We start from the raw sequence: 24311 nt of genomic DNA, 5'->3' as shown, positions 1-24311 counted from the left end.
AGAGGTTATATGTGATGTTTTCTGGTCATACAAGTCTGTATAATGTGGAAAGGCAGTGCATTGTATAGAGGTTAGATGTGATATCTTCTGGTGATACAAGTCTGTATAGTGTGGAGAGGGAGTGCATTGTATAGCGGTTAGATGTGATGCTTTCTGGTGATACTAGCCTGTACTGTGTGGAGAGGCAGTGCATTATATAGCGGTTAGATGTGATGCTTTCTTGTGATACAGGTCTGTACTATGTGGCGAGGCAGTGCATTGTATAGCGGTTAGATGTGATGCTTTCTTGTGATACAAGTCTGTACTATGAGGTGAGGCAGTGCATTGTATAGCGGTTAGATGTGATGCTTTCTGGTGATACAAGTCTGTATAGAGTGGAAAGACAGTGCATTGTATAGCGGTTAGATGTGATGTTTTCAGGCAGTCCTGATGGAGAAGAACACTGAATGGTGAAACGTTCGCTGTCTCCCAATGGGATCCGGTGACATTTATACCTCGGCCAACACAGACAAGATGTAGGTGTCTCTAAACAGACGGTTTTCGGGATGAAAGTCATTTCTGTTTTCTAACGCAATTTCGTAGCCAAATTGTAAATGCCGCTAGTGATTAATGCGCCGAGCGTTCTGCCACATCTTCTACACCCTCCCAATATGTTTGAAGAAAAGCAGAAAGGTGTGAACTTTGTTTCTATTTTGCATTGGTTTGTTTGTTTATTATTCTGATGATGCAGCCTGCAGTGTAAAGCATGGAGGACTTTTTTTTTTTTTTTTTTTAATTCCTGGTTGCCACAACTCACCCTCCCAGGACCTCATGTTGGCACACGGTGTAGCAGGACGACAGGATGGCTTGCTTGATGCTGACTATTCGGTGGTTGAATGGTGCAGGAGGGGGCGGACAGTCATCTGAAAGGTAACGGCACACAAGTCTGAGGATGGAGACGCTCAGTCTGCACGTGATATGGACTGTCCCGTTATCAATAGCAGGTCACTGCCAACACACTCCTCTCGTGAAATCCTCTGCACGCTCAGCCTGTGCCCTCCCACTGGTCTCCTTCAATTATATCCCAATAATGTACAGTCCTGTCCTCACTAACATCAATAACTGCCACCACACTCCTCTCCTGAAATCCTCTGTGCTGCTCTGGTGCTTCCTCCTGAAATCCTCTGTGCTGCAGGCTTACTCTGTACTCTCAGCCTGTGATCTCCCACTGGTCTTCATCCCTCTCCTCCAGTCATATCCCAGTAATGTACAATCCTGTCCTCACTATCATCAATAACTGACACCACACTCCTCTACTGAAATCCTCTGTGCTGCAGGGTCACTGCACTCTCTGCCTGTGACCTCCCACTGGTCTCCATCCCTCTCCTCCAATCATATCCCAGCTATGTACAGTACTGTCCTCACTAACAACAATAACTGCCAACACACTCCTCTACTGAAATCCTCTGTGCTGCTGTCAGGATCTAATTCCATACAGATGAAGAATAATAACAATCCTTCCTAGTTAATGAACTGTAATAGGCAGCCAAAATACCCAGCTTTTCCAGGATCCAGATCAGCGTGGGGGCGTTGGGGTATAACAGTTTTTTTGGGATGGCAACATTATCAATGAATCCAAGTGACTACATAGTATCAACCCACCGATTATATGTAGAGAAGAGGCTTCGGGCAGTTTGGTGGCATCATCCGGGGTCCGATCTGTCGTCTGGGGGGTATCCTCGTCCTTTTTGCCCTGGTCTTCTTTTTGGGGGTTCAGCCCCAGTTTCCCACCCTGGGCGGTTTCACTCCTCACATGTTCTCGTCCTTTGTCCTCGTTAGTTCCCTTCATTGCCGGCCGGTCGCCCATCTGATCCTTTATTGTTTTGTCCTTACTGGTAGCCTCCGCACCCGGAGATGACAGCTCTTGGCCGCTTGTGTGCGGGGTCTGAGCATTCACCTTGAGTTTTGCACTCGCGATCTGCTCTGCTTCCTTCACTTGTGTTTGAGATGATTCCCTGAAAATGACAGTTCATTAAAGGGGTCCTACAAGGAAAAAATATTACAATCCCTTTAATCCGGCACCAAATGGTTAAGACATCCCGATAATCCCTAATCTGGGACATACCAACAGTCCCTAATCTGGGACATCCCAATATTCCCTAATCTGAGGTAACCCAACAGTCCTCAATCTCAGACATCCCAATAGTCCCTAATCTGGGGCATCCCAACAGTCCCTAATCTGGGACATCACAACAGTCCTTAATCTGGGACATCCCAACAGTCCCTAATCTGAGGTAACCCAACAGTCCTTAATCTCAGACATCCCAATAGTCCCTAATCTGAGGCATCCCAATAGTCAATAACCTAGGACATCCCAATAGTCCTTAATCTGGGACATCTCAATAGTCCCTAATCTGGGACCACCCTGCTGCCCACTAATCTGGCAGGTGTAGTATGTATGGGGAGGTAGTCTCTTTTTCATAGCTCCATTCATTTTTTATGGGGCCCAATCTTGGGGGGGGGGGGGTTGCTCTTCTTATGGAGATCAGCTGTCTATGGAGCGTTGGCAATGCTCCATGGGAAACAAATATGCAGATTAGGGCTCTTCCAGAGTTTAAGACGACTATTTAGTGCCACCTAGTGGAGGAGCTAAGCCCATGTTATCTCTAAGACCTTGATGACTTCTCCATGGGAATACATTTTGGGGAGGTCTCTGCCCGACCATAAGCCACTGTCTTACCCCAGCCATGATCCTCCATGATGATCCCTGATGGACAGGCTGCCTTACCTTGGGAGCTGAATTTCGATACATGGTGGGGATATTAAGGAGACGGGTTCCCTTTTGAGGGCATTCTGATTCCCCCCAGGTTCTTCTGGCATCTTCGTAGGTTCCTCCAGCCTGTGGTGCTGCTCTGTCGGGCTGTGATGGACCCCTGGGCTGACATGGACCCTTTTCTCTTGAGGCTTTTCACCTGCTACTTTCTGAGCCCATGGTTTGGGGGTAGGAGATATTTCCGGGCGTCGGATTGTATCTAGAGGGGTTTGCCCGGCTGTGGTCGGGGGGCTGCTGCACTGTGGGGTCTTTACAGGGAGCTTTTTCTCTTCCAAAGAATGGCTTTTATGGGAACCTATAGGGACGACATCAGGACATCATGGGTTAATTCCATCCGTTATCATCATGGGTTACATTACATCCATGTTTGTGTCATCCCTTGGCCCCAGGGGCCCTAACTCCAGCCTCAATCACACCCATAGAGGTTACCTGCTGTGGAGCGTGGCATCTCAGCCTGGGAGTCTCTACTGGGGAGCACATGCTTTGGTTTTGTCTCTTTTTCTTCAGATTTTTCTTTAGCCTTAAAAAAAAGCAAATACATTTTCTCCATTACTCGATAGGAAGAATTTTATACATTTTATATATCTTAGGTTTTTTTTTCATATAAAGTTGCAAATCATCCTGCATAGAGCGAAACATTTCCCTTCTTCCCACAGTCACCACTAGAGGGACCTCTAGCGCATACAGATTATTAATTGAACTCAATAGCAAATCTGTCTGCGGTAAAGTTGTAAAGATTTAGAATTGTTTCCATTCATCATTATTTGTAAATACTTCCCTTGCTACAAGTGAACAGAAACATTGTTTCTTCTGTGTCTTGTGTCATTGTGACTCATTGCCATGTTTCACTGCTCATGTGTCTTGTAGGGATTATGAAGGGGGTGCCAAGCTGATGCTAATGCGCAGTTGTCTCTGAGTGGATGGGAGGAAATGAGCTGCTCTGATGCAAACTGACCTAAGGGATTCCTGCTCTCCTGTCTCTATGTATTCAGAAGCAGCCACAGTACTGAGCAGTGTAGCTGTGAATCCAACTCTAGGGTGAGATAAAACACTTACTAAAAAGCAGCCGCACCAACTCTCTGCTTCTCTCTCACCTTACCGTCGTCTCTCGCCATAGTCTTTAATAGACAGCTGTAATCTGATCTCTCAGTGAGATGACAGATGGGAGTTTAGCAGTTTTTCAGAGTGAATGATGAGTTCTGGAGGGAGAAGTGGCTCATAAATGGAGAAATAAACTGTACTCAGGATGTATTTCATGTCATTTATCTATTATTTATGGTGTATTGGGGAAACAACAGTTTTAGCGGTCAGCAGCAGGTGTAAAATCCAAGACACGAGCGACGCTGGATGCCGTCCGGACCACAGAGACTTCTCCTTCCCTAGAGGTTCGGCTTCTATTCTTTACTGCAGTGAGCGCAATAAAGCTGCTACACAAAGACGGAATCGGCAGATCTCCTCCATCACTACAGCGAGGCGTCTACAGCCCGTCCCACCGATATCCTGGAGAACGTCAGCTTCATCTCATATAATGGAGAGTCCACCAGGTATAAAACTACAACTCCCAGCATGCGCTCACAACCTAGAGCAATAGTCCTCAACCTGTGTCTCCCCAGCTGGTGCAGAACTACAACTCCTAGCATGCCCTGATTAGCCAGGATCACCAACTTGAGTCTCTCCAGGATGTTGTAAAACTACAACTCCCATCATGCACTGCCAGCCCATGCTCTCGGGGGATGTCGTCTCTCAATATCTGGGGCTTTGCCTTCTTAAATAGTTGGTGGCCATCCAAGAGAGCAGAAGGATCCCAGCCTTCCCATATAAATATTCAAGAGGTAAAGGCTACCCTGAATGTGTCTCGTGCCGTCTTATGTATATTTAAGAATTTAGGTTTGGTGCATTTACCTAAAAAACATATTTGGTGTTCCTCTAAGAGAGCAAAAAAAATTCTGCTCTTGTAGGTTTAATGGCCCAAAGTGGTCACCAGAATCACAACCTTTCTATCTTATACATTCAAAGCATTAGGTTTGGGGATCTTGCCTTCGAAGATATTTGGTGGTCCTCGTAGATATCAGAAGAATTGTCCCCTTCCCTTCAAAAATATACAGGGATTTAGGTTGGTTGTCCTCTATAAAGGTCACAAGATTTGGACCCTTGTTTCCACCAATTTTGGACCCTTGACTTCATGAGATTTGAACCCGTGAATCACTAGATTTTGACTTTTGATTTCACCAGATTTGGACCCTTGAATTCACCAGATTCAGACCTTTGATTCACTAGATTTGCGTCCTTGATGTCACCAGATTTGTACCCTTGAGTCCAACAAGTAAAACCCTTGACGCCATCAGATTTGGACCCTTGACTAACTAGATTTGGGTCCCTGATTCCACCAAATTTGGACCCTTGACTTCACCAGATTTGGACCCTTGTCTCACTAGATTTGAACCCATGAAACACTAGATTTGAACTTTTGATTTAACTAGATTTAGACCCTTGAGTCCATCAGATTTGGACCTTTGAGTTCACCAGATTTGGGTCCTTGATTTCACCAGATTCGGACACTCAACTTACTAGATTTGAACCCATCAATCACTAGATTTGGACCCTTGACTCACTAGATTTGGGTCCTTTATTTCACCAGATTTAGACCCTTGACTCCTTCAGATTTGGACCCTTGGCTTGCTAGACTTGGACCCTTGGCTTCATGACTAAAAAGAAAATAACCACCCACCTCTTCACTTGTCTCTTTCCTCCAGGGAACTGTACCTTTCAGAATGAAGTCCACAATCTTAGAGTTTCTCAACGTGTCCCCTACGAATTCCACCACCTTGTCCATAGTGGAAACCACTTTCTGAAGCCCATCGATCTTTTCTTGTTGGATGACAGAATCCATATGTAACACTTTCAGTAAATGGATTAACTCAATGAAGCCTCCTTGCTCCTTGACCTGCTCATGACCATCCTCGGCGTCACGCTGTCTTTCCACCTTCCTTAGACAAGGTCCTTGAGAAGCTGATAATCTGTCCATTCCTCTCTCCAGCACGTCCATGCCGTGATAAACCATGTCCAGTTTTCCCATGACGTCCTCTTGAAAGTTTAAGAGTTTATCCATCTTCTCATTGAGTAGGTTCAGTTTCCGGTCCATGGTGTTGACCCCTCCGGTAGACTTCACCGTGGATTTTCCCGACCCAGTAGAATGGTCGAATTTGCTTTCGTACATTTTGGCCAAACAAGATGCGATTGAATCCTGCTTGCTCATTTTGTCTTCTGGCCTTGGACAAACTCTCTTAATCTGGATGTGTCCCTGGTAATCCTTCTCCTAATTTTCCGTCTTCGAGGAAGATTTTGGTTTATACAGCGGTTACCTCAGCCGGCCGAATGGGCGTCAAATTCCTTGTGTTCAAACAGATTTAACCGGTGCTATCTGCCTTCTCATTGTGAAGCCTTGAAACAACGGACTAAACTTGGCCACTGAACTCTTTTTTTTTTTCGTGGGGTCCGTTGACGTCACAGGGACATTTTAAATTCTTTCTTGAGAGGGTGGTGATGGATAAGAACGTTAAGGATCGGCAGGGTTCCTGCCTGACAACAGAAGAGGGAGGACATCGGACCACCAGAATAAAACTTATATAAGACTTTTCTACTACAGGGACTCGTGTACTTGGTACTGGGACCAGAAAAACATCTCAAAAAGTTTTCTATAATATTATATCCGGCCATTATAAAAGGTCTACGGCACAACCGAGGAGTGACAAAGATGAAAAATTCGGCTGTGACTTGTGCCTATAAATAGACAACAATGACAAGTATACACAGCTCACATAGACCTGGGAATCTGACGAGGGGCCCTCCACAAATAAAACAGGGAACTTCACTTGTTCCTGTTTTTATTACATCCAGTTAACAGTTTTTTTGAGGCACTGAAATAATGTTTGAAGAAGTTTTTGTTTACCTGAAAAAGTTTAGCAAAATTTGGCTTTGTACACATGGGAGTTTTCCGAGGAGTTTTTGGAGTGGAAACTTAGCAAGAACTCTCCAAGTCTCAAAACTCCTTAGAAAAAAAAAAATCACCATGGTTGCTGTCTGATAATAGAAGAGGGACATCGGACCATCAGAATCCAACTTATAGAAAACGTTTCTAATAGAGGGACCAGATGTTATAACCATCCATTATAAAACTCTCCAAATCTTCCTCCAAAAACTCATAAAAAAATATGGAGGTTCCGCTCAGTTTTTGCTCCGAAAATTCATCAAAAAGACTTTGTGAACACTTTTGGAGTGTTTTGCTGAGCTTTGGAGCAGAACCTCCAAGGAGGAGGTGTTTAGGAGAAGTTTTGAATTTTTCAAGTAGGATTGTGGAGATTTTCCTGTTCGGTTTCTGCTCCAAAAACTCAACAAAAAGACTCAATGTGAACACACCCTTGGAAGAGTTTTTTTCTTGTATTAAGCACAGCCGAAGCTTTTGAAATCCTCCTCCAAATATCAAAATTCCTCAAAGATGTTGAGAATCTGCTCAGAAAACTCATCAAAAAGACTCTTGGGTGCACACGGCCTTAACGTTTGGACAAGTCTATATACTTAAAAAAAAACAAAAAAAACAACAATTCTCATTTTCATGAGTGAAGTGTCTGGACACTGCTTATCTCCTTCTACGGATGAAAAGTTTTAGTCTTATGTCTATGACCCGCTTAAACCAAAACAGTGACAATGTATGCAGCTCTGCTGAAGTATGAAGTTCTAAGCTGCAATACCACACACAACCTGAGCGCAGGGGGTGGCGCTATTTTTGAAGGAAAGCAGACTTTTTTTTTTCTAGCTTGGTAAAAGTAAGCATGCAAACAATATACTTGTCATTGTGCAATATTGTATCATTTCTTAGCATAGGATGGATTTCATGAACTCCTATAAAACTAAATTTTATATAAATATTTAAAAGAATCACCTACCCAGTGTAGACAAAAACAGGTTAGATACCATGTATAAATGACCACAAAATCTACAACTCCCTGCAATAGGCCTAACTGATAGCCTATCTACCTGTGGAGGTTGGCACCCTAAAGAGCGATTTGGCGCCCCCACTCACCGTAGTCTATCCCTATCTTCCCTACCACAGCCCTGGCAATAAGGTTGGAAAACAATATAGAAAAAGAATAGAGCTGAAGAGAGTCTTTTATATACCCCAGATCAGATAAGTTTACTCCCAGCTTTATCTAGTATTTATCTCTTTCCACTGTGATATCTGCCATTGCGGCGTTTTTTTTCAGCAGATCATTTTGGGATGCCCCCAGATGTAATGGTATCAAGACAGAGAAGGGCATTCATATGATATGGACTGCTATTGTGGAAATTTATATCATACTAGCTGTACTACCCGGCTTCGCCCGGGTTAATGACTGCTGTTAGCAAAATAGAATGTGTTAACAAAAATTTATTCTGCACACAAAAACCACAAAACAAATAGATAGAAATGTAATTATTAAAAGGCAAAAACTAAGCTAATAGAAGCATTTCACAACATATATTAGCTTTGTTATACTGAGAATGTCTTTGTTGCCTATATTAACCAATCAGAGCTCAGGTTAATTAACTGTAGCAAAATAGAAGCTGAGCTGTGATTGGTTGCTATTGGCAGCCTGATAAATCCCCAGCCAACAGTAAGCCCACCCCCTGGCAGTATATATTAGCTCACACATACACATAATAGACAAGTCATGTGACTGACAGCTGCCGTATTTCCTATATGGTACATTTGTTGCTCTTGTAGTTTGTCTGCTTATTAATCAGATTTTTATTTTTGAAGGAGAATACCAGACTTGTGTGTGTTTTAGGGCGAGTTTCATGTGTCAAGTTGTGTGTGTTGAGTTGCGTGTGGCAACATGCATGTAGCGACTTTTGTGAGATGAGTTTTGTGTGGTGACATGCGTGTAGCAACTTTTTGTGTGTCGAGTTGCATGTGACAGGTTAGTGTAGCAAGTTGTGTGCAGCAAGATTTGTGCATGGCGAGTTTTGCACGTGGCGAGTTTTATGTGTGGTGCGTTTTGAGTATGTGCAAGTTTTGTGTGAGGCAACTTTTGCATGTGGTGCAACTTTTGTACATGTGTCAATTTTTCTGTGTGTGCAAGTTTTGCATGAGGTGAGTTTTCCATGAGGTGAGTTTTGCACGTGTGGCGAGTTTTGCGTGAGCCTAGTTTTGCATATGGCGAGTTTTGCATGTAGCGAGTTTTGCATGTGGCGAGTTTTGCGTGAGCCTAGTTTTGCATATGGCGAGTTTTGCATGTAGCGAGTTTTGCGCGTTGCGAGTTTTGAGTGGTGACTTTTGTGTTTCGACTTTTATGTGGCGAGGTTGGTGTGTGTGTGGTGAAATGTGTGCTGAGGGTCGTATATGTGTTCAAGCACGTGGTAGTGTGTGGCGCATTTTGTGTTTGTGTTCATATCCCCGTGTGTGGTGAGTATCCCATGTCGGGGCCCCACCTTAGCAACTGTACGGTATATACTCTTTGTCGCCATCGCTCTCATTCTTTAAGTCCTCATTGTTCACATCTGGCAGCTGTCAATTTTCCTCCAACACTTTTCCCTTCACTTTTTCCCCATTATGTAGATAGGGGCAAAATTGTTTGGTGAATTGAAACGCGCGGGGTTAAAATTTCACCTCACAACATAGCCTATGACGCTCTCGGGGTCCAGACGTGTGACTGTGCAAAATTTTGTGGCTGTAGCTGCGACGGTGCAGATTCCAATCCCGGACATACACACATACATACATACACACATTCAGCTTTATATATTAGATATACCTGTATGTAATCTCCTGTATATAGTATATACCTGTGTGTCATCTCACCTATATATAGTATATATCTGTGTGTCATCTCCTCCTGTATATAGTATATACCTGTATGTCATCTCCTTCTATACATAGCATATACCTGTATGTCATCTCCTCTTGTATATACTATATACCTGTAGGTAATCTGCTCCTGTATATAGTATATACCTGTGTGTCATCTCCTCCTGTATATAGTATATACCTGTATGTCATCTCCTCCTGTATGTAGTATGTACCTGTATGTCATCTCCTCCTGTATGTAGTATGTACCTGTATGTCATCTCCTCCTCTATATAGTATATACCTGTGTGTCATCTCTCCTGTATATAGTATATATCTGTGTGTCATCTCCTCCTGTATATAGTATATACCTGTGTGTCATCTCCCCTGTAAATAGTATATACCTGTGTGTCATCTCCTCTTGTATATAGTATATAGCTGTATGTCATCTCCTCCTGTATTAGCCCTCGTTCACACGTTATTTGGTCAGTATTTTTACCTCAGTATTTGTAAGCTAAAATGGCAGCCTGATAAATCCCCAGCCAACAGTAAGCCCACCCCCTGGCAGTATATATTAGTTCACACATACACATAATATACTGGTCATGTGACTGACAGCTGCTGGATTCCTATATGGTACATTTGTTGCTCTTGTAGTTTGTCTGCTTATTAATCAGTTTTTATTTTTGAAGGATAATACCAGGCTTGTGTGTGTTTTAGGGCGAGTTTCGTGTGTCAAGTTGTGTGTGTTGAGTTGCGTGTGGCGACATGCATGTAGGGACTTTTGTGAGATGAGTTTTGTGTGGCGACATGCGTGTAGAAACTTTTTGTGTGTCGAGTTGCATGTGACAGATTAGTGTAGCAAGTTGTGTGCAGCAAGTTTTGCGCATGGCGAGTTTTGCGCGTGGCGAGTTTTATGTGTGGTGCCTTTTGAGTATGTGCAAGTTTTGTGTGAGGCAACTTTTGCATGTGTTGCAACTTTTGTGCATGTGGCAATTTTTCTGCGTGTGGCAATTTTTCTGCATGTGCAAGTTTTGCGTGTGGCGAGTTTTCCATGAGGTGAGTTTTGCACGTGTGGCGAGTTTTGCATGTGGAGAGTTTTGCGCGTGGAGAGTTTTGAGCGGCGACTTTTGTGTTTCTACTTTTATGTGGCGAGGTTGGTGTATGTGTGGTGAAATGTGCGCTGAGGGTGGTATATGTGTTCGAGCACGTGGTAGTGTGTGGTGCATTTTGTGTGTGTGTTCATATCCCCGTGGTGGTGTGGTGATTATCCCATGTCGGGGCCCCACCTTAGCAACTGTACGGTATATACTCTTTGGCGCCATCGCTCTCATTCTTTAAGTCCCCCTTGTTCACATCTGGCAGCTGTTAATTTGCCTCCAACACTTTTCCTTTCACTTTTTCCCCATTATGTAGATAGGGGCAAAATTGTTTGGTGAATTGGAAAGCGCGGGGTTAAAATTTCACCTCACAACATAGCCTATGACGCTCTCGGGGTCCAGACGTGTGACTGTGCAAAATTTTGTGGCTGTAGCTGCGACGGTTCAGATGCCAATCCCGAACATACACACATACATACATACATACATACATACATACATACATACATACATACATACATACATACACACATTCAGCTTTATATATTAGATATACTAGTATTGTGGAAAGTGTATGTGTCTTTGTTGTTGGAAGTATTATCAACGGTTGATTACGGATATTTTTGTTGCTGGATCTTCTATTTTGCTATACGATTTCCCTGCTGAACTAGGTCCACCGAGCGTGTATATCTAAAAGACTCTCTTTAGCTCTATTCTTTTTATATATTGTTTTCCAACCTTATTGCCAGGGCTGTGGTAGGGAAGATAGGGATAGACTACGGTGAGTGGGGGCGCCAAATCACTCTTTAGGGTGCCAACCTCCACAGGTAGGTAGGCTATCAGTTAGGCCTATTGCAGGGAGTTGTAGGCAAATTTGTGGTCATTTATACATGGTATCTAACCTGTTTTTGTCTACACTGGGTAGGTGATTCTTTTAAATATTTATATAAAATTTAGTTTTATAGGAGTTCATGTTGACAAAGTTTAATTTAATTCCTTCATATATCAATTTTTGTTTATGATAGGATGGATTTCAGACTCCCGCAGGCTCCAATAGACAGTGCAGCTGAGCTGGAGCCATTGTTCCCAGCAGTGTCCTAATAGAGCTGCACCCGGGGATCACATCCAGGGAGATGATGTGAGGACTCGGAGCTGCAGTTTGGCTACACAGGATGGAATATGTGACAGTACCTGACCCCTGTATCAGCATTGTGACACCCCTAGGTGCGGAAAGCCCTTATCTCCTGCCAAGGAAACACGGTGCCAACCCCTCCGTCCTGATCCCTCCCAATCAGGTGTCTCTGCTTTCCAGAACTCAGTGTAGAGCGGATGTTTAGTTAATTTTTCGTGATTAGTTAAAAAAAGGACTTTTAGTAAAGATTTACATTTACACATGCAAAAAAAATAAATACATAAATAAAAGTTACTGTTATTCCTCCTGGAAATATATCAATAAATTGAAAATTGTGGGTTACATCATCACTACACAAGGGGGCGCTGTCTTTTGAAAAAAGGAAAGTAAATTAAACCATATATTTCCAGGAGGAATAACAGAGGAACGTAACAAAAAAAAAACAAAAAAAAAATTATACATGTTTTGTTACTGAAGCAAAGAAAATAGACAAAGGGGTGGGGCATGTGTGACTGACAGGTGGATTATAGACAGGTTCCCTTTAACCCCTTCATGACCCAGCCTATTTTGGCCTTAATGACCTTGCCGTTTTTTGCAATTCTGACCAGTGTCCCTTTATGAGGTAATAACTCAGGAACGCTTCAACGGATCCTAGCGATTCTGAGATAGTTTTTTCGTGACATATTGGGCTTCATGTTAGTGGTAAATTTAGGTCGATAATTTCTGAGTTTATTTGTGAAAAAAACGGAAATTTGGCGAAAATTTTGAAAATTTCGCAATTTTCACATTTTGAATTTTTATTCTGTTAAACCAGAGTTATGTGACACAAAATAGTTAATAAATAACGTTTCCCACATGTCTACTTTACATCAGCACAATTTTGGAAACAATTTTTTTTTTTTGCTAGGAAGTTATAGGGGTTAAAATTTGACCAGTGATTTCTCATTTTTACAACAAAATTTACAAAACCATTTTTTTTAGGGACCACCTCACATTTGAAGTCATTTTGAGGGTTCTATATGGCTGAAAATACCCAAAAGTGACACCATTCTAAAAAATTGCACCCCTCAAGGTGCTCAAAACCACATTCAAGAAGTTTATTAACCCTTCAGGTGTTTCACAGCAGCAGAAGCAACATGGAAGTAAAAAATGAACATTTAACTTTTTAGTCACAAAAATGATCTTTTAGCAACAATTTTTTTATTTTCCCAAGGGTAAAAGGAGAAACTGGACCACGGACGTTGTTGTCCAATTTGTACTGAGTACGCTGATACCTCATATGTGGGGGTAAACCACTGTTTGGGCGCACGGCAGGGCTCGGAAGGGAAGGAGCGCCATTTGACTTTTTGAATGAAAAATTGGCTCCAATCTTTAGCGGACACCATGTCGCGTTTGGAGAGCCCCCGTGTGCCTAAACATTGGAGCTCCCCCACAAGTGACCCCATTTTGGAAACTAGACCCCCCAAGGAACTTATCTAGAAGCATAGTGAGCACTTTAAACCCCCAGGTGCTTCACAAATTGATCCGTAAAAATGAAAAAGTACTTTTTTTTCCCAAAAAAAATTATTTTAGCCTCAATTTTTTCATTTTCACATGGGCAACAGGATAAAATGGATCCTAAATTTTGTTGGGCAATTTCTCCTGAGTACACCGATACCTCACATGTGGGGGTAAACCACTGTTTGGGCACATGGTAAGGCTCGGAAGGGGAGGCGTGCCATTTGACTTTTTGAATGGAAAATTAGCTCCAATCGTTAGCGGACACCATGTCGCGTTTGGAGAGCCCCTGTGTGCCTAAACATTGGAGATCCCCTACAAGTGACCCCATTTTGGAAACTAGACCCCCCAAGGAACTTATCTAGATGCATAGTGAGCACTTATAACCCCCAGGTGCTTCACAGAAGTTTATAACGCAGAGCCGTGAAAATAAAAAATAATTTTTCTTTCCTCAAAAATGATTTTTAGCCCAGAATTTTTTATTTTCCCAAGGGTAATAGGAGAAATTGGACCCCAAATGTTGTTGTCCAGTTTGTCCTGAGTACGATGATACCCCATATGTGGGGGTAAACCACTGTTTGGGCGCACGGCAGGGCTCGGAAGGGAAGGCACGCCATTTGGCTTTTTGAATGGAAAATTAGCTCCAATCATTAGCGGACACCATGTCGCGTTTGGAGAGCCCCTGTGTGCCTAAACATTGGAGCTCCCGCACAAGTGACCCCATTTTGGAAACTAGACCTCCCAAGGAACTAACCTAGATGTGTGGTGAGCACTTTGAACCCCCAAGTGCTTCACAGAAGTTTATAACGCAGAGCCATGAAAATAAAAAATAATTTTTCTTTTCTCAAAAATGATTTTTTAGCCCACAATTTTTTATTTTCCCAAGGGTAACAGGAGAAATTGGACCCCAAAAGTTGTTGTACAGTTTCTCCTGAGTACGCTGATACCCCATATGTGGGGGTAAACTACTGTTTTGGCACACGTCGGGGTTCGGAAGGGAAGTAGTGACGTTTTGAAATGCAGACTTTGATGGAATGCTCTGCGGGCGTCAGGTTGCTTTTGCAGAGCCCCTGATGTGCCTAAACAGTAGGAACTCCCCACAAGTGACTCCATTTTGGAAACTAGACCCCCAAGGGAACTTATCTAGATGTGTGGTAAGCACTTTGAACCCCCAAGTGCTTCACAGAAGTTTATAACTCAGAGCCGTGAAAATAATAAATGTGTTTCCTTTCCTCAAAAATATTTTTTTAGCCCAGAATTTTTTATTTTTGCAAGAGTAACAGGAGAAATTGGACCCAAAAGTTGTTGTCCAGTTTCTCCTGAGTACGCTGATACCCCATATATGGGGGTAAACCACTGTTTGGGAACATGCCGGGGCTCGGAAGGGAAGTAGTGACATTTTGGAATGCAGACATTGATGGAATGGTCTGCGGGCATCATGTTACGTTTGCAGAGCCCCTGATATGCCTAAACAGTAGAAACCCCCCACAAGTGACCCCATTTTGGAAACTAGACCCCCCCAAGGAACTTATCTAGATGTGTGATGAGCACGTTCAACCCCCAAGTGCTTCACAGAAGTTTACAACGCAGAGCCATGAAAAAAAAAAATCATTTTTCTTTCCTCAAAAAAGATGTTTTAGCAAGCAATTTTTTATTTTCACAAGGGTAACAGGAGAATTTGGACCCCAATATTTGTTGCCCAGTTTGTTGTGAGTATGCTGGTACCCCATATGTGGGGGTAAACCACTGTTTGGGCACATGTCAGGGCTCGGAAGGGAAGTAGTGACATTTGAAATGCAGACTTTGATGGAATGGTCTGCGGGCATCACGTTGCATTTGCAGAGCCCCTGATGTGCCTAAACAGTAGAAACACCCCACAAGTGACCCCATTTTGGAAACTAGACCCCCGAAGGAACTTATCTAGATGTGTGGTGACCACTTTCAACCCCCAAGTGCTTCACAGAAGTTTATAACGCAGAGTCGTGAAAATAAAAAATAATTGTTCTTTCCTCAAAAATTATGTTTTAGCAAGTAATTTTTTATTTTTGCAAGGGTAACAGGAGAAATTGGACCCCAACAGTTGTTGCCCAGTTTGTCCTGAGTACGCTGGTACCCCAAATGTGGGGGTAAACCACTGTTTGGGCGCACGTCGGGGCTTGGAAAGGAGGGAGCACCATTTGACTTTTTGAACGCAAGATTGGCTGGAATCAATGGTGGCGCCATGTTGCGTTTGGAGACCCCTGATGTGCCTAAACAGTGGAAACCCCTCAATTCTAACTTCAACACTAACCCCAACACACCCCTAATCCTAATCCCAACTGTAGCCATAACCCTAATCACAACCCTAACCCCAACACACCCCTAACCACAACCCTAACCGCAACACACCCGTAACCCTAATTCCAACCCTAATCCTAACCCTAATCCCAACCCTAACCCCAACTGTAACCCCAACGCACCCCTAACCCTATCCGTAACCCTAACCACAAGCCTAATCTTAACCCTATTTCCAACCCTAGCCCTAATTCCAACCCTAACTCTAATTCCAACCCTAACCCTAAGGCTATGTGCCCACGTTGCGGATTCGTGTGAGATTTTTCCGCACGATTTTTGAAAAATCTGCAGGTAAAAGGCACTGCGTTTTACCTGCGGATTTACAGCAGATTTCCAGTGTTTTTTTGTGCGGATTTCACCTGCGGATTCCTATTGAGGAACAGGTGTAAAACGCTGCGGAATCCGCACAAAGAATTGACATGCTGCGGAAAATACAACGCAGCGTTTCTGTACGGAATTTTCCATGGGCACAGCGGATTTGGTTTTCCATAGGTGTACATGGTACTGTAAACCTGATGGAAAACTGCTACGAATTCGCAGCGGCCAATCCGCTGCAGATCCGCGGCCAATCCGCTGCGGATCCGCGGCCAATCCGCTGCGGATCCGCAGCCAAATCCGCACTGTGTGCACATGCCATAACCCTAACCCTACCCCTAACCCTACCCGTAACCCTAACCCTACCCCTAACCCTACCCCTAGTTCTAACCCTAGTTCTAACCCTAACCCTAGTGGAAAAAAAATATATATATATTTTCTTTATTTTATTATTGTCCCTACCTATGGGGGTGATAAAGGGGGGGGGGGGTTATTTATTATTTTTTTTATTTTGATCGCTGTGATAGAACCTACCACAGCGATCAAAATGTACTTTGTAATGAATCTGCCGGCATTTTGGAAGATGGCGGCGCCCATGGAGGAGGCGGACGGGCACCGGGAGCCTCGGTAAGTATAAGGGGGGGGAGATCGGGGCACGGGGGGGGGAGATCGGGGCATGGGGGGGGGCGTCGGAGCACGGGGGGGTGACATAGCAGCAGGGGGGGAGCGGGCAGGACGGACGGGGGAGCGGAGCACAGGACGGAGGGGACCGGACCCCATAACGGAGCACTGGGGGGGCGATCGGTGGGGTGGGGTGGGGTCACTTCAGGTTTTCCAGCCATGGCCGATGATATTGCAGCACCGGCCATGGCTGGATTGTAATATTTCACCAGTTTTTTAGGTGAAATATTACAAATCGCTCTGATTGGCAGTTTCACTTTCAACAGCCAATCAGAGCGATCGTAGCTACGGGGGGGGGGGGGGGTGAAGCCACCCCCCCTGGGCTGAAGTACCACTCCCCCTGTCTCTGCAGAACGGGTGAAATCGGAGTTAACCCTTTCACCCGCTCTGCAGCGACGCGATCATTCCATGACGCCACATAGGCGTCATGGGTCGGATTGGCACGGGTTTTCATGATGCCTACGTGGCGTCATGGGTCGGGAAGGGGTTAAATGTCCCAGGCGTCCGCTATTCACAATGACATCAATTCTCCACTTAAAAGAAATCCATCATAAGCGGACTTGGATCAAAAGATTTATTATCTCTTTTTCCTTTGAAGTTCCTGAGATGTGAGAGGGAGAATGAGCCGATGCTTCTTGTCTTAGTAATTCCTGGAAGTTTCTATAGAATTCTGTTATTTCATGTACGTGTGCCTATCCCCCCCACTATCCCCTGTATACACCTATATGTATGTAGGATCAAGAGCAATAAGGGGCTTGTCTCCTAAACGGTAACTTACAGCTGCAAAGTGCAGATTTATTTAGTTTACAACAAGGAACCTTGTAACTTGCTTCTTGACGGATTTTTAATTTTCCTTGCCTGGGTTTTCTTCAACAGCTGCAGAGATGGTAATAATACTGCTACGTAATGCACAAATAGTAATATAGCCGGTAATAATACTGCTATACAGTGCACATATAGTAATATAGCTGGTAATACTGCTATATAGTGCACATACTGACCAACTAGGCACTTATTAAACTGCGTGTTGAATCAAGGAGTGTTGTTTCTTTTTTTGTAAAAAGTTATTACTTTATTAATACAGACAATACACACATTTAATTAAAATAATGCCTCTAAACCGTAGAAACAATATAATAGCATGTAAGCGTAGAAAAAGTTACAGTAATAGCAGGTGAACACTGAATAGTATTACAAAACAGTTTGATTTATTAGTGTTAATAATAATAATAATAATAATTTTTATTTATATAGCGCCAACATATTCCGCAGCACTTTACAACTTATAGAGGGGACTTGTACAGACAATAGACATTACAGCATAACATAAATCACAGTTCAAAATAGATACCCGGAGGAGTGAGGGCCCTGCTCGCAAGCTTACAAACTATGAGGAAAAGGGAGACACGAGAGGTGGATGGTAACAATTGCTTTAGTTATTTGGACCAGGTTAATGCGTTGAGGCGGTAGGCCAGTCTGAACAAAAGCGTTTTTAGGGCACGCTTAAAACTGTGGGGATTGGGGATTAATCGTATTAACCTAGGTAGTGCATTCCAAAGAATCGGCGCAGCATGTGTAAAGTCTTGGAGACGGGAGTGGGAGGTTCTGATTATTGAGGATGCTAACCTGAGGTCATTAGCGGAGCGGAGGGCACGGGTAGGGTGGTAGACTGAGACCAGAGAGGAGATGTAGGGTGGTGCTGAGCCATGGAGTGCTTTGTGGATGAGGGTAGTAGTTTTGTACTGGATTCTGGAGTGGATGGGTAGCCAGTGTAATGATTGGCACAAGGTAGAGGCATCGGTGTAACGGTTGGTGAGGAATATGATCCTGGCAGCAGCATTCAGGACAGATTGGAGCGGGGAGAGTTTGGTAAGAGGGAGGCCGATTAGTAGAGAGTTACAATAGTCCAGACGGGAATGAATAAGAGAAACAGTAAGAGTTTTTGCAGAGTCGAAAGTAAGAAAAGGGCGAATTCTAGAAATGTTTTTGAGATGCAGATAAGAAGAGCGAGCCAGTGATCGGATGTGGGGGGTGAATGAAAGCTCGGAATCAAGGATGACCCCAAGGCAGCAGGCATGTTGCTTTGGAGTAATGGTGGAACCGCACACGGAGATGGCAATGTCAGGCAAAGGTAGGTTAGTAGAGGGAGAGAACACGAGGAGTTCAGTTTTTGACAGGTTCAGTTTCAGATAGAGGGAGGACATGATGTTAGAGACAGCGATAAGACAATCACTGGTGTTTTCTAAGAAGGTCGGAGTGAAAGCAGGAGAAGAGGTGTATAATTGGGTGTCGTCAGCATAGAGATGGTACTGGAAACCAAATCTACTGATTGTTTGTCCAATAGGGGCAGTATACAAAGAAAAGAGGAGGGGGCTTAGGACTGATCCTTGAGGAACCCCTACAGTAAGGGGAAGGTGAGAGGAGGAGGAACCAGCAAAACATACAGTGAAGGATCGGTCAGAGAGATAGGAGAACTTATAATGATAAACTTATAATGATAGAACTTGCTGAAAAAATAGCTCAAATTAAAGCATGCTGAGAAAATATCTCAATCAAGATTCCCCATCTAGAGACATTTCACCACTTTTTTGATTAAATGCCAAACTTACTGGTATCACCTAAATAATCTATAACACGTGCAGAATACTGCATTTTTAAGCCGAAACATGTTGATGTACTAATATAAACAATCTAATGCATCTTAATCTGAAGGAATAATATGTTCATTTAATGATAAACACTGTGCTTAAACAAAGTATATCAGCTTAGCTAGACTAGTACACTCAAAAAGCTAATAACAAGAATCTACCCAAACACTTTTTAAAAATGATTATAATTTGTTATTAGTTGTCAATAAAGCATGCTGAAAAAATATCTCAATTATATTGAGGTTGACTACCTTACAATGTTTGCATATCTTAGCTTATTAGTCTGTAATATATGTCTGTATATAATATAACTGGTAATAATACTGCTATACAGTGCACATATGGTAATATAACTGGTAATAATACTGCTATACAGCGCATATATAATAATATAACTGGTAATAATACTGCTATACAGTGCACATATAGTAATATAACTGGTAATTCTTCTTTACAGTGCATATATAGTAATAAGGCCGGTAATAATGCTGCTAAACAGAACATAATTAGTGGTATGTTTGGAAATCATACTGATGTATAGTGCACAAATATTAGCAAAACTGTTAAAAATACCACTATACAGTGCTTTAATAATACCACAACTCATAATTAAACTGTTATACAGTTGGTAGCAATAACACTATACAGCAACTAAATAGTAAGAAGAATACTACAATACAGTGTATAAATGCAGCTATGCAGTGAACAATATTACTATATGCTGTAAAGCCTGAAATGTAGCACAGCGGATAATACTGCAATACGGTGCATAAATACCAATATCCAGGGAAGAAATAGAAGTACAGTTGGTTCTAATACCAGTATACAGTGAATAAATAGTACTATAATTGGTAATAATACTGCAATACAGTGCACACATATTAACATACCATAGCTAGTAATAATACTAGCTATCATCGCTAAAGTTGTCCCCAAGGATGCATTCTGGTTTTATAAGGGGGAAAACAAAAAAAACAAAAAAAAGTTTATTTCAAAACTTTCAAATAAACTTTGTGTTTTCAAGACCTCTGCTTGCTGAGTGAATGGAAATCCCCCTGCTGACATTAAGCGTATACAACGATACAACGTATCAGCTTGAAAAGATTGACACAGAGATCCGTCGTCTATCCTCATAGTGAAAACATCACCAATCACGACATCAATGTCTGCTGGGAGTTGTAGTGCAGCCGTATCTACTGAGACAGCCCAGAAATGGACAAGAAGCCGCCGTATATAGAAAACTAAACCGTTACCGCAAATTTCTTGATATAATTGGAGACGCTGAATCCCCCCGTTGCCAGCAGCATAGATCTGTGGAGAGTGGAGTCCGGATACAACGTTCCCATTCTCTCCATATGAGAAGTAGCGGAAAGTTCTCTGCGAAGAAGAAAAACACAGAAGCCTCCAGTCCGACTGGATCTAGTGTCTGGAATTTGGTTTTATCAGACGGCGCTCCGGACGTCACCGGCCTTATCTCCTGACGAGCAGAATATGGCTTTCTGCAGAGGAGATACCAGCACGACACGATGAAGGCAGCACAACAATATCATGGGGTCCAGACAGGCGAATGACAACAAGTGCCGGCACCCGAGCGACCAACGGCCACTGCACCAATACGTCCTTCATTCCATCTACGCTTCTTGTATCGTCTGCGTGTTTCAGATTGTTGACAATTCATCCAACCATTTTGATTCCTTCTTTTTCATAAATGACACTAACATCTGTGGACAATTACTGCTTATTCTTTGCGAAACAATTTTTGGAAACATTTGATCATCTGGAATCTATCAGGCCCTGTAATTTCAGAATTGTACCTTAACTTTCATATAAATTTTCTATCAACCATTTATTTAAAGATCCTTCTATTATGGATATGACTATCAATTCATCAATCCTCCATCTAGGCATCTCATATTTATCCATCCATCCATCAATCAATCATATATCTATTGTCACACACAGTGTAGGAAAGACTAAGTGCAACATGAAGGGATAAGGGGAAGGGAACCAGATATAACTTCATCCTGTCTGCCCTATCGTCCTTATATAGGCTCTGCACCTATCGCCCTTATATAGGTTCTGCACCTATCGCCGATCAGGAACCTAATCTCTGCCTGCCCCTAGCAGTAAACCCTGCATAGGGAAGGACAGGATTGCACTAGACAATCCCCACTACCACTAAAGACAGATGGGACACACAAACAATGGGGAACACTTAGCTTGACTAGACTCTGAGAGAAACAAACTTCCTCCAAACACCAGAGAGGAAAGATAGCCGACTGCTATAGCGCCAAGCCCCAACAGGGGAAATGGAAATATCACCGGCAACTCGAAGCAGCAAGGTGGGAGTTATAAACACCTGGTCCAAGTGTGTCAACTAGAGTCAGGGGAGGTCGCCACTGGGTACTGGGTCCTAAAGTCAGAAGGACTAGGAAAGAGTCTGCAAAGCCAACCGCTGAGACCTTCTGCAGACAGATGGATAGCGACTGTCTGCAGCCTCTGACCCATGACATCTATCCATTCATCCATCTCTTGTCCACGCGCCTTATACCCTGGTCACTTATTCCCATGTTATGGACCCCCCTAACTATGGACAGTTGTCTTCAGAGGATACCCACTTGTCTTATCTACAAATAATCATCCGGTCATTAATATTCACTCCAGTCTGTGTCCCCTTAAGATTGGACTATCTGCACTAAAAATGTTTGTGTTCATCCTGTGCCTCCTAGTTCATGGATCCTTAATCCTAAAAATTGACAAATACCAAAACTTTGCCACATTTACACAAACAAAGCAGGAAGAAAAAAAAAGGTGGATTCCTGAAACTCTGTGGACAGGAGGATGGCGCCCCTAGTGGCTATCTTTGCATTGACAATGCTCACTGTAATCTTTGGTTTGTAGGTGGTGGTCCCCAATATGAGATCTCTATTAACACCCTAAAAACACCTCAATAGATCCTTCTAAAAGAACAATCTAATGAAGCCAAACTTTTAAAGAAAGCTTCTAAAAAAGGGTTACAGGACATTGGAACAGTGGGCCTTCCCCCAAGCTGCACAATCCCTATATTGTTCTTTCTAGCAACATTTTCTGTAAATATTTCGTTGGTGTTAACAAAAGCCACGATCATCTGTGAATCCTCAGTTGTTGGAGAACTACAAGAGTCAGCATAGAATACCAAACAGCCAGAAATAAGCATGGTACAGTGTAGCTTTATACAAACCTGTAAAGCCATATAAGTCCATTTATAATACTGAATAACATCCAGGTACATAAATAATACCGCATAATCCAATCTCTAACACTAATCTTTTATATACGAGTGTGTTATAATGTAGCATGAAAGGCTTAATCCAACCCACGCAGCGAGGCAAGGCGTCCAAAGCTGCACTTCTAATGGACAGAAAATAATCACAGCTGTAGAAACATTAAGATAATATATTAATTTCATTTAAGAGGAAAAGGACATTTAATAATCCAATCTCAGCAATATATGAAAACTGTGCTACCTACTCAGATCTGTATTCAATCCACAGAAGCAGTATTATAGTAGTTATATTCTTGTACATAGGAGCAGTATTATAGTAGTTATATTCTTGTACATAGGGGCAGTATTATAGTAGTTATATTCTTGTACATAGGGGGCAGTATTATAGTAGTTATATTCTTGTACATAGGGGCAGTATTATAGTAGTTATATTCTTGTACATAGGAGCAGTATTATAGTAGTTATATTCTTGTACATAGGAGCAGTATTATAGTAGTTATATTCTTGTACATAGGGGCAGTATTATAGTAGTTATATTCTTGTACATAGGAGCAGTATTATAGTAGTTATATTCTTGTACATAGGGGCAGTATTATAGTAGTTATATTCTTGTACATAGGGGCAGTATTATAGTAGTTATATTCTTGTACATAGGAGCAGTATTATAGTAGTTATATTCTTGTACATAGGAGCAGTATTATAGTAGTTATATTCTTGTACATAGGAGCAGTATTAGGCTGTGTGCACACATTGCTGATTTTTCGCGTTTTTTCCTGATAACGCTTTAAAACCACAAAAAAGAGCATACAATATGCATCCCATCATTTAGAATGAATTCCGCAATTTTTGTGCACATGATTCGTTTTTTTTACGCGAAAAAAACGCAACGCGGTAAAAAACGCACCATGTTCATTAATTTTGCGTTTTTTTGCGGATTTCCCACTATAAAATGCATTGGGAAATATCCGGAAAAAAACGCACCAAAAACGCGTCAAAACCGCGGAAAAAACGCATGCAGATTGGTTGCAGAAAAGTTCAGGTTTTTCTCAGGAATTTTCTGCAAGAAATCCTGACGTGTGCACATAGCCTTATAGTAGTTATATTCTTGTACATAGGGACAGTTTTATAGTAGTTATATTCTTGTATATAGGGGGCAGTATTATAGTAGTTATACTCTTGTATATAGGGGCAGTATTATAGTAGTTATATTCTTGTACATAGGAGCAGTATTATAGTAGTTATATTCTTGTACATAGGAGCAGTATTATAGTAGTTATATTCTTGTACATAGGAGCACTATTATAGTAGTTATATTCTTGTACATAGGAGCAGTGTTATAGTAGTTATATTCTTGTACATAGGAGCAGTGTTATAGTAGTTATATTCTTGTATATAGGGGGCAGTATTATAGTAGTTATACTCTTGTATATAGGGGCAGTATTATAGTAGTTATATTCTTGTACATAGGAGCAGTATTATAGTAGTTATATTCTTGTACATAGGAGCAGTGTTATAGTAGTTATATTCTTGTACATAGGGGCAGTATTATAGTAGTTATATTCTTGCATATAGGGGCAGTATTATAGTAGTTATATTCTTGTACATAGGAGCAGTATTATAGTGGTTATATTCTTGTACATAGAGGGCAGTATTATAGTAGTTATATTCTTGTACATAGGAGCAGTATTATAGTATTTATATTCT

General features: G+C 42.2%; 1 protein-coding gene across 2 annotated transcripts in view; it reads right to left on the bottom strand.

Annotated features, from left to right (window-relative positions):
- MYLK3 (myosin light chain kinase 3) overlaps positions 1–21511 on the bottom strand; it is a 30042-nt gene extending 8531 nt beyond the window's left edge. The window contains exons 1-5 of one of the 2 annotated variants that reach the window (XM_077288683.1): positions 20596–21511; positions 3242–3332; positions 2768–3107; positions 1642–1994; positions 797–902 (exon numbers count right to left, since the gene is read on the bottom strand). In XM_077288683.1, coding sequence (XP_077144798.1) covers positions 797–902; positions 1642–1994; positions 2768–3107; positions 3242–3332; positions 20596–20697 — 992 coding nt within the window. In that variant the 5' untranslated portion in view covers positions 20698–21511. Of the gene's footprint in view, positions 1–796; positions 903–1641; positions 1995–2767; positions 3108–3241; positions 3333–5540; positions 7147–20595 lie in introns of those variants that run through there. The other variant, XM_077288682.1, reaches the window with a different exon arrangement.
- Positions 21512–24311: the final 2800 nt, after the last annotated feature.

Source organism: Ranitomeya variabilis, chromosome 2 (genome assembly GCF_051348905.1).
Source record: "Ranitomeya variabilis isolate aRanVar5 chromosome 2, aRanVar5.hap1, whole genome shotgun sequence".
Classification (NCBI taxonomy): Eukaryota; Metazoa; Chordata; class Amphibia; order Anura; family Dendrobatidae; genus Ranitomeya; species Ranitomeya variabilis.
The sequence above is the reverse complement of the archived record's forward strand: the minus strand, read 5'-3'. Positions and strand labels throughout refer to the sequence as shown.